The sequence below is a fragment of the Glossina fuscipes genome, unplaced genomic scaffold, assembly GCF_014805625.2.
Source record: "Glossina fuscipes isolate IAEA_lab_2018 unplaced genomic scaffold, Yale_Gfus_2 27, whole genome shotgun sequence".
In the NCBI taxonomy this organism is placed as follows: Eukaryota; Metazoa; Arthropoda; class Insecta; order Diptera; family Glossinidae; genus Glossina; species Glossina fuscipes.
In genome coordinates this window covers 2,971,641-2,989,531 of record NW_023998422.1, presented here as the reverse complement: position 1 = coordinate 2,989,531, position 17,891 = coordinate 2,971,641, and the positions used below count along the sequence as shown (strand labels likewise).

The 17,891-nt window shown below is 35.5% G+C and overlaps 1 protein-coding gene across 2 annotated transcripts in view; it reads left to right on the top strand.

Annotated features, from left to right (window-relative positions):
* LOC119636060 (protein prickle) overlaps positions 1-17,891 on the top strand; it is a 178,526-nt gene that overhangs the window by 63,951 nt on the left and 96,684 nt on the right. Inside the window, exon 1 of one of the 2 annotated variants that reach the window (XM_038031148.1) lies at positions 3,675-4,254. The exons of the other annotated variant lie outside the window; for it this stretch is intronic. Within the exon in view, the coding sequence (XP_037887076.1) occupies positions 4,076-4,254 (179 nt within the window). The 5' untranslated portion in view covers positions 3,675-4,075. Of the gene's footprint in view, positions 1-3,674; positions 4,255-17,891 lie in introns of those variants that run through there. 2 annotated transcript variants of the gene reach the window in all.

Below are 17,891 nucleotides of genomic sequence, written 5' to 3'. Positions count from 1 at the left end.
GCAATGTTGGAGAAATTGATCTCAAATTAATGCTTGAATGTAAATGACATGACATACTAACAACTATTGTTTCCATCGATGGTCATATTGATTGCTAGTGACGATATATCCTGTGTCCAATAATTAAGACCAATTTAACTTTTTCTCTTTAAATCAATTTCGACCTTTTTTTTGCAAATATCTTCAAGCTAACGACGCATAATACTCAAATAATGTTCCGCGTCAACAGTTTGGCCCGGCGAAAAGGATTCATAGTCCACAACACCACGACAACCGAAGAAAGCCATTAACGTCTTGAGTGATTTCGGCGCAGTTTTTCTAGTCTTGGCTCTCTCTCCGTCTGCCCAATATTCACTCGATTGATCGGTTATTTCTGGATCGTAGACATAGATTCAAGTTTCATATCCCGTTATAACACGTCTTCTGACGTCTTGATTATTCAGAAACTATCATTTCACAGACACAGTAAAAATTGGAGAAAATACTTTTTGCGTCGTACAAAGTAAGCGCAACTGAAACACTAATGACATTTGTTATGAAAAATTTGAGACAGGCACCTGTCGCAGTGCTACCAATTTAGAAAAAAGATATTTGTGTAACTTAATCTGAATATTGGATCTTACTTTTTGGGCATAACATTACACTCTTTCGACGATAATAACTATGTGCTATGAAATTTGAGTTTTGAATACCTAGACGTTTATTTCGAAAATCAGGATTTTCCCAGATTGCGTTATAAAGTTCACCTTACTCTTTCGAGGATCATCTAAATCGGTTTGAATCACTTTTGAAATAAAACTTTTTGAATTTTCAATCCTGAAGCGCTACACAGTTGTTATTAAAAAATAAAAGAAACCTACTCGCGTTGGTTAACTCGGATTAGAGCGACGTAGTTTCATCTCTGTCTTAACTAATCCAGAAAAAAGAATTTAGCTAAAGGGGATTTCTCATGATAAAAGATAAAAGGGCGCTTGTGCTACCCCGGCAAAATAACTTTTCACGTTGCGGTTTTATTTGGACTTTCTTCCTAACCTAGTGTCCCTTGCAAGCTTTGTTAATTGATTTGTTTTAGCAGTAAGCAGTGAGCGGTAGTTAACCATTGTGAAGTCCTTCTTGCATGAAAGAGCGAACGGAAAGGCATAGTTTGCTAATGATTAGATAATTACGTTCAAAGAAAGTCGTGTCAGACCGCCCGGAGTAGAGCACAAACAACTTTCTCGTTAGCGTGTGCATCAGAACAGCGATAAAATTTATGTCCCTCTTTGTGACTTAAATCCTAGCGGCTTATTCATAGATCTCTACAGCAGATTGTGTTGAAAGAAACTTATCCTTACGGGAGAGTCTGTCATTTACAAAGAGGGTGAGAGCGGAGTTTACTTTTCTGCGGTGTTTTCCTTAATTTGTTAGCTTTATAGGTGTATTTTGGCCTGTAGCCCAACCAATGTACTGAAAAAAACAATATCGGTTTCGATCAGCCAAACTTGCATGTCTACTTTTTTTTTGGGTGGGGTAGTTCTACCCCACAAGTGCTTGGACCCCCAGCATGATATTGTAATACTTAGAATATGCTACATTGAATAAGCATGGGGTCTTTTCACGCGTAACTAATTACTGATCACCCGATCGTATACGCCTAGTATGGGTATGGCTTTCCCCCTGCTGTAATAGGGTAAATTGAGATCCTTGGTGGCGTAAGAAATGAGTTTTGAGTCACTTTACGCGCGAACTAAAAAGCCAAATGAAAAAGGATAGCACCACAAAGGGGGAGAGGGTGTTTCGCCCTAAATAAGAGCGAGGCTTATTTAGCACTTTTGCTTTCACACTGTGCAAGCCTCTAGCTTCAGTGTACTCCATATGCGAGCTTGTTAGTGGAATTGTAGTGAATTGAACATAACCTAAAGTTACTACGAGTGTGCTTTGGAGGCCGCTCGCAAAGTCGGAGCATATACATATTATCCACAGAGACATCCCCTTCAATCTTCAAACGTCAGTGCGTTAGATTATACTTGGATGCAGCTATAGTAAGTTACCGACTGGGTGAACGGCAACATCGTCTATCTCTTTCTCTTTTCCCACTTCTGTCGAACAATCGTTCTATTACACGTAGAGAGAACATGATCTGAGTGATTGATCGTATTTAATGGAAAGAAACAAAAAGGCCGTAGGTATATAGGAGAATGTTTTACTTTGTTATTGTTTTATCACTTAAGGGGTTTTCGCATAAATAGTTTTGCTGTTAATTATGAAAATGCTGGCACGTCATCAGTGATTATTGTTCCAAAAATCCGAACAAAGGAAGATTATCGTTTCAGTATTTTGCTACAAATCACAAACACAAGCATTCTAATTGTTTTGAGTCGTTTGTTACATACATATAAGCACCAAATATTAAGTGCAGAACCAGGTCCGCCCTTAAGTACAATACATAAGCAACCCTTTTTTCGTTCAATGCTTTATGTCTGTGAAAAAAATATCTCGCGTCTTAACAAAAGCCCTGCATTCAATGCAAATAAATACAATTTGTGTAACTGTAGCTCAATGTATTGTCTGTATGGTTTACCATTGAAAAGATAGCGAACAGTGCAGATATAAAGAAAATTCGTACAATATGCAAACGGTACAAAAGAAAATCAAACACAAAAACATTAAATTATAACAAAAATGAACCCTTATTTTTTGTGCTTAGTAAAGAAAAAAAATAAATAAATAAAATAGAAATAAAAACCGATCTACTCTACTCCACTTCACATCTATCCTAACCTCTTTATATATATATATATGTATGTATATATAATGTATCTTATAAACTACAAACAAAACAACAGTGATGCCGATGTGTAAGTTTGCGTATACGTGCATAAACACCGAACATATACTTGGCTTAGGCAAGCAGCCGTAGTAGTAGCAGCAGCAGCAGCAGCAGCAGAAGCAATAGCAGCAGAAGCAATGCAAACCAAACAAAGAAAACGGTAAAGTAAAAACAGTAACGAAAAGCTAGAAGTAAAACTACGCATAAGAAGGTTTTTTCTTTTTTTTTTTTTTGATTTTGTAACGCTACGACCAGGGACAACAAAAACGACAAAAAGGGATGCAAAAGCACACAAAATAATGAAACGTGTGTATAAAATTTTACCCCCGTGTGTATTATTATTATGTAGCACTCTATAAAGTGAAGCCCAACAGCAACAGCAACAGAGTACCATAGCGAGAAAGCATAACTAACAACATACCAAACACTATATATCACACATACATTTAAATAATACTTAGATATATTTCGCGTTTGTTTATGTGTGTGTGTGTGTTGTGTGTGTGTGTTGTGTGTGTGTGTATGTATTAGTGCGTTTGCAGTATGTTTGACTGCCAAACTTTGAGCCAAAACAAACGCTGGAAAATTTTGCCGATTAGAACAAATTCGATTGCAACGTGAGCGGGTACGTTTGGAAATTTAATTTAACTCGAACTAACTCCTATACATATATACAATTGATAAACAAACAACAGCAAGAAACAAAAAAAAAAAAAAAAAAAAAAAAAGAAGAAAAGCAAAGAAAATCTTATAAAAGTCGACAACAAAAAGAATTGTGTAAATTTTAATATAAAAGTTGAAGAAAAAGTGCATTAATACACTATTAAAGGAGATAAGTTTAATGAAAATTTGAAGAATAAAAATCAGGAAAAATGAAAGTTTTATTATATAAGAAAAACAACGTATTCGCAAGTAATGTCATTGTCCCGGCATTAACGGTTTCTTTGTTTGATTTCTTTACATTATTATTGTATTGTTTGTCTCCATCCTGCCTTTTGCCGCTACATGCGTGCGCAGCATTACAATTCTTATGAAAATCTTCAAGAAGAAGAAACTTAAGAAATGTTTTCCGCTTTTATCTCTCTACCAATTCTTTTTCTACTATTACGCGTTACCATCACACCATTTTGCTAACATAGCTACAGTTGCAGCTACAGCTTTAGTGTACAGCTTTCTTATGTATGCGTGAATGCATGAATGCGTGGTGTTGTGACGATGTATGAAAAAATCTATGGTTGTGATTACCTAATGTAATAATTACTAGAAATGAATTCAGAGGATAATTTAAGTTTAGCGGGCAACAATGACGAAGACTCCGATCAGGAAGTTATCGAGAGTATGGAATTGCTTGAGGGTAACTATCAAATGATACGTCAATGGGTACCACCAGCACCAAACTACTGGGATGCACCGCCCAAAGCTGTTATAAAATCGGCTGAAGTAAGGTAATTGCAATTAGGTTAAGAGCAAACTGCTTTTTTTGCTGTCTTTCTCTTAAAAACTCTCAAGAGCTTTTGAGATGAAATGATTTTGTTTGAAATGCATTAACAGAAGCGTTGCTATGCAACCGCATGGAATGAAGTTTGCACATGCTTTGGCGCACTTATATATGAAACCTATCCTTAGGGCTACTTTAGTGATAACAAAGCAAAGTCAACTCAAGTTCGCTACTTTGATGGCGTCCGAATACTTTGAAAGTGTGATACTTCAAAAATGATGAGCCCAACTGGTGAAGTACTTCCGCTCTATTTGCTGCAAACTTGTCGATCTTGTGTGCAAATCGTAAGTCTATCGGCAAGCGAATCGCAGCCATTTTCGAGCCTAATCAGTGCAACTTGGTAAATAAAAGTAAATCAAGTGTCACACAGTTTTTTACACCCCCTGCGATTTCTCTTATTGCAATTGTATAAGAACTTTGTGCCGAAAAGTTTAGATATATACCGTAGACGAGTCCTGGGCAAGCAAAGAACTTGTGATCGTTCACGGAAGCAAAAAATTTGTGTTGAACACAAAGGTATTTGAATTCCAATAAGAAAAAAAGTAAGAAAGGTTTTAAAACAAGAAGGGGCCAAATTCCATTTGCTCCAGTGCACTGTTGGAAGAAGCACCTGTTCATCCAAACAACCGCCAGCCTTCATATGTCAGCAGGAATTTTCAAGAGTGAGTTACACATTGCGCGCGATAACTGGCTTTCCTGCTTGTCATTGGGCTGGCACAAGATGACGGGAAAAGTCGCAGTTCCAATGAGATCGTGACAGCATACTCTAAATGACTCGCATTTGATTTTGTAGCAATTTTCCCAAAATCATGTCAGATAATGTTAGACATTCTTCGCTCTGATCGCAGCGCTTCTCTGATGTGGCACATTAGCTCAATGTGCACTAACGTCACGTGGAAACATGTTTTATTCAGCTATACTGGACGACCCTTTATTTTTTGTGGATTCACAGCACACTAGGATCCTTTTGACGTTAGGAAGGAAAGAGAACAAAAACATATCTCCTAAGCAGAAAAAATCATTTATTGCCTTCATCGCACTTACATCAAATGCGTCTTATTATTCGCCTCTGCTACTTGATCGTGTCTGCGGCCATGAGTAAGAATCCGAAGCAAGTAATGTAAAAAGTAAAAGGTTTTTTTATGCAACACAAATACATTTTATTTATTTTCTCACACATTTGCAAAATATTTCCTATCTTACAGCCATTGGATGATTGATGGTTAAGAGCCCCTTCTCCATAATTTCGAACAATTTTAATCGAATCTCTTCTAACCTCTATTTATTCTCCTCCAAACGATGGCGCTCGACAGTGGACAAGGTACCTTTACCCGTACCGCTAAATGCGTATACTTTACCCTCAATTATCAATGCTGAGTGATCACACCGGCCGCCATTCGTAGGAGATAGTGTTTGCTATACCTTGAACCGTGCGCCAAAACGTTCACACACGCGTTCAAAGGAGCACCCTCCTGACCGATACAGCGGCGGTCCATAAGAGGTTAATTCAAAGGAATCGCAAACTTAGGTGATGTTATAAAAACTATACCATTGTCCCTCTCGCGGATTAAAGCGATTATTTCGTCCACCTGTCTAAAAATGTAATTTTTAAATACCGCTGCACGATTTTCAATATAATTTCGACTTGGAATGTTGTTAACTCATGTGCATTATCGAAGAAGAGAGCGCCGCGGTCAGAGCGAAGAACGTGGTAGCTGTCTTCACGAAGGTTTGCAGAAAACCACTACAAAATTAATTAAGGCAGTCATTTAGAATTTTCGTTCATGATTTCATCGAAGGTACTCGAAAGTGCAGTAATACAGGGAAGCTGGTAATATTTGCTTGAGCTATTATACCTATGCTGTAAGATTGTTCCGTTTTTTTAATTCGTTTCGTGCCACCTGGATCGCGGCTTTTACATGAGAGGCCATTTTTAAAGCCAAGTTAAAAGAATTTATTTGGAGAATGTGGCTTTAAAGATAAGGGAACTTAATTGCAGAAATTCGAAAATTAACAAAATATCGCAAGTCATACGTATTTTAAAAAATTTTTTAATTGTTTACCTTGTAACTATATAATCGTTTCCATTTTACAATTCACGATGATCACTGTCGAGGTGCACGTTGCCAATTTCTAAAATTATTTCTGTACTTATTCCGTAACGTTCCGTAAAGCACATAACTAACGCGGATTGCCTCAGCCTGTGGCTTAGTAGTGTATTTCTATTGATCATTTTCTGCAAATGCCATAATCTCAGCTATCGTTACATACCCTACACCACTTCATTCAATACAATTACTCATATAACGACTTTTAAAAATAGTGCGCTATAAGAGCAACGGTCGAAAAAGTGAAACGAACAGAATCATTTTCGAGAGAACGCATCAGCGGAGCAGAATTCATCAAAATATCTCACGACTTGCACGATGGGACTTGCATGTTGGACAAAAGAATACAACACGTGCCGACATACAGACGGACAAATGGACAAACAAAGTTAGGTCGATTCAGAGAATGCTTGTGACTCCATAAGTATAATAAAAAATTGCGTCTTTCTCAGGTCATTCTGAATGTTGCGTGCATTAGCAAAAACTTAATATATTCTTGCACTGCACTACAAGTAGAGTAAGGTGCAAAAAGTGTTATGTAAAAAAAGAAAAAATGATTTCAAAGGAATGCCTTAACTAACTAGAGCGTTAAAGAATAAAAAAAGAGTAGAAAAAAAAAAAAAGTGATCGTATAACAATAAATATTCCAAGTTTCCTTTCACGCTTCCGAAATGATTTTTTCTATTGTAATCAAAGTTAGAACGGAAGTCAAACCATCAATAATTAAAAACAAAAGATGTGAACATCTCAGTAGACAATTGTCATCAGAGAAAATTAAAACTCAACATGAAATGAAAACAATAACAAAATCAACCAAGCAAGCAACCAAACCAACGTATCAACCAACCAACCAAACTATACAGTACAGTAAAATATCTTGATTACAATGTAAAAGTAGAATAGTAGTGATGGTCTGACAGATACAGTCATTCATACACCGATAAAGAGACAAAGGCAACAGACATATAAACGGAAAAACAAAAGAGTCAAAGATGAAATTGACGTTTGGTTGATACTTATGTATATTCTTATTATTGTTGCTATTGTTGTTGTTTGCTGTTGATGGTATACTGGGGGTTATGTGGTTTTAAACTTCAATAAAATGACAAAACCAATGAAAAAGATATTATCATTATAAGAAAGAAAGAAAAAAAAAAAACAAAAAAAAAAAAGAAAGAAAAGAAATTTTCAAAAAAAGAGTTGAGTTCACAAATACTCAGTATGAACTCACTCGTCCTACCTGTTCGATATGAAAGTATTTTGTACAAAAAGATGTTTTGATTAGTGGCAAAAAAAAAGCAAAAAAAAAGAGTAAAACACCTAAGCTGACGTGAAGATGGTTTTTGCCGCCAAAAACCATTTAAGTAATACATAACAATTTATCAGTGATTCCCCAACTTAAATACATTGTAGTCCGTCGTGTGAACTAGAGCTAAACACACATATTTTCATACTAAATTAACTGTCAGAACTCCTCTATCAACTATATGTCGTTGTTGTATGTCTTCATCCAACTCCTACAAAGACCTAGAGTTGACAATTAAAGAAAATAAACTGAGATCCGTTTGTCTATCTGTCCGTCTATTGTAGCTTTAAAACTGGTATCCACTTCCAATTCTAGTACCGGTTTTAGATAATGTACCCGTAATTAGATAGGATTTTGGAAAATTCCTCTACGTAGCTAAAGAGCCTTTGGAACGCTTTGCTGTTTACTGTCTTCATTTAAGAGGATGTTATGTCTTTGTTGCAACAAAAACCTGCAAGTCATTTTCCTATTATATTTAGAGCGATATTTTTTTAGGTGTAACTTAGCTAAAAATAACTTAACATTACAACGGAATCTTAATGCATTTATTTAATAATAAATAAACTACTTTTGTAGTGCCAATGTTATAAGCAAAACTCAATTCGAATCAGTACTTATTACTTTATTCAAGCTTTCACAATTATCTTTCAAATTTTGCGCACTGATGCTTACACTGACCTAAATTAAATAATTTTGGTAACCCAAAGCTGTTCTGAGACTTTTAGAATATAAAACCTAGATATAATTTAACAAAGGAAGCGTAGTTCCAAGTGTGCTTCATCCTTATTCTAAACTTTTCTCTTATCCAGAAACGCCACGAAGCTCGCGAATCCATAAAGTACAATCCCAAAAATGGTTCACATTCAATAGTTTTACAATCCGCCTATTTATCTTGAGATTAAAACTTTACCCATCACAGGAGGCCCCAGAAAGTATATATATTCTTAATAGATTCAAGTATAATAAAAATTTTGGACATTTTTTATTTTAAAATTGGTTACGATATCCGAAATCTGATCGAACACATTTTCTACGCGTAGTGAGAACCGTGTACCCGGGTAGTTAACCGTCATATACAATGAGTGCAGTAGCATTCACGACCATGCAGACAAAGTTTTCCAACTGAGGTGACGTGAATGATATATAGCATTCATTCCACGAGTGCCCGAGAAAAGGGGGAATCAATGTATGATAAAAGGTTCCGGTCTTTTTCTAGTATGCAGAAATATACAAAATACATATCCGATAGTTTTCACGTCAAGTATTCAATGTGTTTCATGTCATTTTGCATCACAATGAAAATGAGCGCCATAGCATTGACATCCGCGAACGTGTTAATCCATTTTTTTTGATTATTTGGACAATTGGCAATAATAAGCTCTCATAACTCCAAGTCATATCACAACACGAAAACACTTTATATAGCAACGAAGAGATCGTAGTTTTCATCAAATAAAGATAACATTTTTCGTTTGCCCGGACGATGTAAAAGAAGCAAGAAGAAGAAGCGCTTGATTTCTCAGAAAAATATAAGAAAATGGCTCGATGACCGGTTTGACTCAAACGAAAACCAATTGTCTTGTCGTGTCATCCGGAAAAAAACTGCCATCTAAACCATTTTTTAAGTTTAGGTTCTCTACAAACGGTCGGAAAGACGGAAAATGAGACAAAAATCTTACTTTGATTGAGAGCGTATGTAGTCTTCGGTGAACACGGTTAAGTAAAACAAACCTTTATATAGTCACGTCTCTCCACTGAGTAAAAAAATGGACGCGATCAATGCAGTTTGTATCGCTTATAGGGGCTTTCTTATGTTCGCCTGCATAGGGTACTAAGGCTCTGTCAAAAATCTTTACACCTTTCTTATGTGTTATAGGTGGACAACTGGCAAAATGTTGGGAATGTCTGATTCAAGTGTGGAGATTATATTAGACAAGCAGAAATTGTTCAACATAACTTTTCAACATGTAGGTTGTCATATATGACAAGTAGTACTGTCACTCTCTTCAATGCTGTCATAGTCAGTGTTTTCTTGCTGTGCGAGTATTACTCGTATACAGTTGCACGTACATTTTGCACATGCATTTATACAGATATATACATATTTACATATGCAAGTCCGCGTGCGTTTGTTGGAAATTCTGCAAATATTTATTTAGTTTTTTTTTTCTTTCTTTTTTGTATTTCTTTTGTACGACTGTCGTTTTTGCGCTGCTTTTAATGGTGGATGTAAGACAAGTTTTCATATTGAAAGCCTTCGATAACGTAAAGGTTTATTAAGTTAGTGAAGATGTTTATCACTTCCAAGAGCGCTTAAATCTGTTATGCCTGTTGGCGGATATGTAAGCAATTTTTCCACAAACTTGAGATGGTGAACGAATCCGAAATGAAGTTTTCGGATTTCTTTAAAGCCAGTAAAAGGCTCTAGATGCCCTTGGAGCCATTATTCCTAAATCTATTCTGACTAACTGGAAAAGTTACGCCAGTTTGCAATGACACCAAAACTTCTTTTAGTTGGCTTATCGCTATTTAGTTGTGTGTATAGCCCTTCGGCGCATGGCCATATTAAAATTCCTTGACCTTTAGCTCTTATCCATTACCGTGTAGCATCTCGCACAGTCGGACAGAAACCAAACAATACACAGCAAGACTTGACAGTTTCTTTCGTTTTTTAGGGCAAACAAGTGACTGACACTGGACCGACTTTCAATTCCTATTTAATCTGCAGGGATTTCTTTCTTTATTCATTTTATTACATTCGTTTCGTTTTTCGGTTTCATGCAAGCCAGAAATAGCTGCGTATGCAATATTCTTGCGCTTACCACTTAATACCATAAATGTTATTTAAAATTCATTGCAGAACATAAGCGTACTGTGCACATATACATGCATAAAAATGAATTTCATTACAAGCGCATAACAAGCAAGGGAAATATTCTGTTCGCCTTTGCCATCGTCGTCCTAAAGGAATCAACAAAAAGTTCATTTTGTATCATTATAGAAAAATATAAAGGAAAAATTCAAAATCGACAAGAAATTATTTCGTTTTTTTTTTTTTTTTTTTTTTTTTTAGAGAAAACTCATCTTTTTTGCTCTGTACAATATGTTCGCTGTCAAATGCATTTACAAAGAAAAAAAATTCATAAAATTCAATTTGAAGTTAACAAACAAATATCATTACGAGAGTGCACCTGATTCGAAAATGACATAAGTGCAGATGTAATTTATACACATGTTTATATAAAAACATACTTACCTTGTCTCACATAAAAAAAAGCATAAAAATCATAAAAAAATTTCTTATGCAAATTCCGACACTTTAACAAACTGTCATAAACAAATTTCCAGTTGTTTATAGCTTGGAGATATTGTTACTACCATTAAAGCTCATAAGAGAAGTTATGTTCATTCCATGCCACCACTTGTGACAGAAGATGAAAGGTTTGTGTCTGACTACGCTCCACTTCACACATTTTCAATACCCAGATTTTGTAGGCATGCGGAAGTTTGAAAAGTTCACCTTACTTAGTACTTAGGATCACATGTCAGAAACGAACAGGAACTTACTTACTTACTGTGACCGCTGCTGGACGCGTGGAACTGTCAAATCCAGTGCAAACCCCGAAACCGGTTTTTCTTTACCGAAGTTATGTCTCTTTGCGTTAATATAAGGACCTGCACACTGAACGGCATTCACATCTGGACGAAGCTAGTGCCGTGTAGCAAGTGTCTCGCTACGGGAAGGAAGTTGAAAATGTTTTTAAATTGCATTTATGTCAACACGTTTTGAAGTTGTCACATAGCTGCCAAGAATTTAGTGACACAAATAGTATTGGAATACAGTGACCATATCGTTCCCGCAAATAACGCTACAGCGATTAAAAAACCGGCGGCATGATTGTGCATCGACGGTATGGAAGATCTAAAAAGATTTTGAATACCGAGTAAATGAACACGGCTTCTGCCTGCACTCTTTGCAGAGTGAACACAACGATTGTACCCACCAAACTTTGTTGAAGACATAGGAAGGTAGTAGAGGGTGTCGCCATATCTGCTGCGTGCAAGCCATTTCACGGATTGGCGAATGCATGGCTTGAGCATTGTCAGATAAATGGATATGGATTTTATACTCTTTCAAAAGTAGGTACCAACTAAAGTAAATTTTAAGCCCTTGAACGTGGTTGGCTAATTACTAATAGATCGAAGAAAGAAATCCAGGAGGCTAAGCATGTAGTGTTAGCTTGGATATTGGTGTTAGAATGGATATTTTCTTTCCTATTTTTTTCTTTTCTTATTATATGAGCAATAAGTCAGGGGATGTTCGCCATTCGTGTAATATCGCGAAACTCGGAAGGAAGTGAGGAAAGAGTAAGAGGTAGCGAAGCGGCGGCGGCTTAGTGGATATGTTCCCAATCAAAAAGTGTTATGCGTTTACCTACAGACTTGGTAGCTGCTGAGCGACTTATGGGTATGAATAGATATTAATTTTACATAGGCCTCGTAAAAGATTAACCTTGTGGTTCCTAATGATGTCGGAATGAATATTCAACCACTAAACTCCCACTCCTATAAAAGTGTTCAGTCGCTACTTACTACTACTACACTACTACAAGGACTCAACTGCACTCCAATTCCATACGCGAGTTCGTTACGACTAATTCAATGATTTGGAGTTAGTAACGCCACGAATTTCTTCTACGAGTCGTCACCGCCAATCAGGGCAAATATCGCCTTTGTATTAGCATTTTTGGCACTAGACACACAAGCTTACGAGCCTTTCTAACTCTAATGAGTTCATATATTTCTCATAACAAATCCGCTATTTCTTCCCTATAGGTCTCGTATATGTAAGTCTCGGGGGAGTCATCGTAAACTCTGGCCTAAGTTTTAAATTTTAATTTAATTTGATGTTGACGAAACCTATTTTTTTATACCTTGTATGACAACCGTAGCAACCGTAGACATTAGCTTATCGGAAAGAATAAAAGAGATATATTGCGTTTGTCAATCGATTAGTTCACCGCTAGTAAACATACATTCATAAGTGTTAAGTTGCGCAGCCATGTTGTTGCAGAAAGAGATAATAACATGCATTTTTTAATTAAAGTATTAAAAACGGTTATAAACACCAAAAACTAATTACGACCTAATAGCCTACGCACAGTTGGTCTGTTTTGTTGCAAATCGCCTCAAAACATCGCAGTCATAAAAAGACTTACTATTTATCGCTTAATCAGCGTTGTATGTACATATAAACTTAATGACAATATTGATACCATAGCAAACCGTTTAACATAAAACTTATCTAGCGTAAAAGGACGAATGAAACTATTGAGTGCAACGAAATTTGATGTTTTATCATATGAAAATTTCCGGCATATGTCATTAAGAGAATTTGTTAGAAATGTGCCCGAAATTGTAATTAATTACAACATTTATAACAAACTAACAACAACTACAACACATTAATAATATTCGAAAAATATGTTCTTTAGTGTTTTTTTTTATACCCATCACCAAAGGATGAGGGGTACATTCAATTTGTGGCAAGCGATCCCACAGAGTGTATTCTTGATCAACATCACATTGTGAATCGATTTAAGCGTGTCTGTCTGTCCATCTGTCCCTGTGTAATGTACGTTGTAAGCTTTCTTCTGGCCGCGAAGGTGAAGCTATCAACTTCAACTTTGGCAGAAACATGGGAAGTTCGTGCAGGTGGGTTGGTATTGAAAATGGGCCTAATCGGTTGAAAAACGCGCCCAAAATGGTAAAAATTTACCAAGCCAATTTACCTACCCAATGTTATAGTGTGTCTTAATTTCACTTTCTCGCAATCCCTCTATAACCCACAGGAGCAAGTTTCAAAAACCCCATAAAGCAAATAAATTCTTGGCCATTACCAATCTCGGACTACACCTAGCTTTGCCTTCTGTTCAACTGTCCGTCTGTCCATATGTGTAGTATCTGTGTGTGTGTGTGTGTCGTAAACTCTCCCCCGCTCGCGGAAATAAAGATATTGCGTTACTTGTGAGGTATTTAGGCCCGTGGGCGCCAAATCGCAAAAAAGAAAAACCATCTGACGATTTACTTTCATAAGGAACCTAAATAAAAATGGATACAATAAATAAATTTCTACTGCTTTTGCTTTACAAATATGAAAAAAACGTATCGTTCAATAAATTCCCGTTTCTTTTTTTTTTTTTTTTAACTTTTAAATGGAAAAAAATTATAAATTATTGCCTTGCAAGTAATGATCATGACAATTATTTTGAATTCTTTGGTCTCACTAACAAAACGATGGCCATCATGCGCAGATGATTTGGCACTTTTTGGTGAATATTGGTTTTATTTTTTTTGCTTTGTAAAAAATTAAATATTAATAACATTTTAATTTCACTTTAGTTGCGTTGTCATACACTTATGCTTAAAGTATAAGATACGACTTAGTGAAAGCAGAGCACACTTTTTTCATCTAAATCTTGGGTTAACACTGGAACTATCGACGCTTTGCCTGCATGCACTTGCGAATATAAAGATAGGTAACGGAAACTTGGCACAAGCAGTCCTTAACCGATTAAAAAACAAAAGTGAAAAAATGCTTGTGATATATGCTCTCATAATAGATTGGAAATTGAGACCATCTTGAAGAAACGGCGACATTTTTAGGTATTTATGTCTACAACTTCCTAGCATCTAGTGAAGATATTTTCGAAGGTCCGCTATCCTCGCTCCAAAAATGATTCTGATCGATTCAGTAACACGATACAATTTCAATTCCAACTCAACAATCGGACGAAGAACATACATCCCGGTCACAAGTTCTCGAAACTCTTTTAAGGGAATCAAAAATTATGTGAGGAAAATATGAGGACTCTGTTTATCTTTCTCCGAGTTTGTGGCAGGTCCGCCCGTTTTTTAACCTGATATTCTTCTCATTGCAGTATTTTTTTATTGTAGAGATTTCATAAAAGTTAAGACTTAAAATGACTAACATCGGTGGAAATAGGTGTGTGTCAAGAGCATCTCGAGAACTAGATCCCGTAAAAAAAAATTGATTTTGGCTTTTTAAATGAATTTTCAAATACATGAAGAGCTCTATATGCTTAATTATCATTTCTTTTAAGCTCAACATATCAAGGAGGTCATATTGGCCCACGCGGCCGTTCTAGTGTCAAGTGAACTGAATCAAACCCCTTTTGGAAGAAACACTGTGTGTGGGAATTAACTATTAAGCACCAAACTGAAATAACGAGGTGTACTCAAAAAGAAGGGGACTGATCAAGCGTCAAACGTGAGTCACGTACGTTCGACACAAGAAAACAAAATTAAAAGTGGATACTATAATAAAACGTTGGGGAGGCGCGGTCAATTTTCTTTATTTTTCTAACACTAACACAGCATCGACCATAGAACACGCCTTCGGCCCCATCCTTCGGTGATAGGTATAAAAACGAAAGTTCAGCGTATTCGTCGTTATTGCAAATGTCAGAAATCGATCTCAGCTTCGTACTAAAAGACATCGGAAGAAAATGAAAATTTCATTCTTAACTGGAGAGAGACAGAGCGGGTAGTTCTAGCTATAAATTGGTTGTTGATCGTCAAGGCCCTTCGTTGCGTAGTAAGTTTGTTTAATTGCTCAAAGTTCTTCGTTTCCATTTGAAATTGTTTTCTTCTGGTACTCAGGATGTTTTTTATCATTCCCTCACCGTATCCAGTTTATGTCATTTTAGCTGTAACAAGAACCAAAATTTATTATAAAAATGAACGAACAATTTCTCGTTGTTTATTCTTTCCATAAGAAAATTTGTAGGAAACGAAAGAGAAAAGTGCAAGATTGGGATCGAATAGAAAGAATATTCGACATCTCCTTAAGATAGACAACGAAAATATAAAAATATTAAATTTTAGTTAAATTGTTTGAACTAAAAATAAAGTTTTATGGCTTTGTTTGAAGTAAATTAATGTTATTTTTTGTAGCATACTTTTTGTTTTATCAAAAAATATTTCACTAAAAGATTTTATTGCTCATTATATAGCACGCGAGAGTAAACGCATTATCTAACGGACCAAATTATCTAACGGACCAAATTATCTAACAAAAATTAGCAAAAGCCGTCGGCGAAATAAAACCTCAGCATTTACGTCTATTGAGGACGAAAAATGATTTACTCAAAATACTATTTTATATGCAAACATGGTTTAGGATATGGTTTTTTTATTCATTATATAAAGTTTATCTTCAACAAATGTTCATTGTAGTAACAAAGTACAAAAAAAAAAAATGTAGCGACGATTATATAAATGCGGATTTTCAAAAGGGAGGTGCCTGTTACAATAATCTAAACGGAAACGCGTCGGAGGCCACTTTCATCATTGCACACTCAGGTTGGAGCAAGCGACTAACTAACAAAACCAAAACGTTGCCGATTTACGCACTAATTATTTTGTAATTGAAAAATGATAATCTTATATCATCATCATCATATACATAAATGAATATAGTAAAATGACATGTTTATTTGTTTACAATAAATGTTGACTGACTAGCATAGAGTAACAGAAATGTAATTCCGCTATTTCGAAGTGGGTTACAATATCTAGGTCAAATATTTAAAATTATAGAACATTTATAAGCAATTTGTGTCAGTGATGCATCGGGCATTTTAATAGACGTTATAGTAATGGTTATTGGTTGCAATATATTGCACACTACCTTATACACATTGTTTCTGTCTATATGTTTTATATAGTATATAAATTGATTCAATTATTCATTTAGGTACTCCTGCCGTCATATAGACGAACCTAACGAAGTTTGCAAAACAATTATCCAGAGATATGCTGTTACTCCTTGTAGCTTTTGGTTAATGTAAAAAAAAAAAAGTTAATGTTCGCTGCAATTTAACCCCTTTGCTACCAAAGTCTTATGGGAAAGATATCCATCGCAGTTCAAAATTTCTTCAATTGACACAAATATGTAACATATATGTGATGCCGGGCTGTGGTATGAAACGGCCACGTCACATACAAGTAACAACTTTCCAGCACTTGTTATTAGTTTTTATTAAGAATAGTCTGCATAAAACTATAACAATTCGTATGTACTCTATAATCTCCGTACACATAGATTTTTCTGTGTGAAAACATTATAGCAGCACACAACCCGCCTTTAAATACTCTATAGCCCATCGCTTAATACAGTTATTCACATAACCACTTTTCGAACCAAGGAGTTGTATGAGAAGTGGGCGAAAAATTGGCCCTGTTCGAAGCATATTCAATAGCTTTCATACTTGGGGCAAAACACATCGATGCATCAAGTTTCATCAAAATTCGTCAAAAATTGTAAACTTAATCCACAAAAGCAGAATAGACAGACGGACAAACTAGCTTAGATAGAATTAGGCTATGATTCTAAATCGATCGGTATAACGAAAAGCCCGTTTATGTCAAGTCCTTCCGCCTAAGGCATACAACCGCATAAATTTAATATACCCTTGTACCACAAGTGGTGTAGAGTACAATTACCAGCGCTTAATAGAAAGTTTTATTAGCTGAAAGTAATTTTTGCATATTGAAGCGTATTTTATATACATATATATAGTTTTAACATGTTTTCTTTTTACAACCATAATCGTATGGAAATCCTCAAGTCGACAATGTGTAAAACTCGACCTGTTTATTTTAACATGACATAAATAGAAAATTACTTCCGTTCATAGGCATCGCTTCAACGAAATACAAAGGAAATTAAAATTATTGTTTACAAGTTGCAGTTCACAGCTCGTTCTTATCACAGTATATAGATATGTTAACATTTCAATGATTATACTTTAAATAAATAATTAATTGAATTATTAACTTTAATGTTTCTTTCTTTCTTTTCTTGCATTCTAGGTAAGTCTTTTCTTAAGACTCGTAAGTAGAATAAGGAAAGAGGTAAATATGTCATCTGAAAAGGAAAAACCCCGAACCCTATTGCAAAACATCTAATGCAAAAGCACTACGTCTTAGTGAAGAATAATGTAAGTAAGAAGTAATTCATGTCACTCAAGAGTGTTTCTGTGTAAGGTTTCATATAATATAAATATAAACTTGCGCAGTTACGACACCGATTTTCACTTCAATTATTTTTATTTCTCGTGATAACATGTAATTGATGAGAAGTGA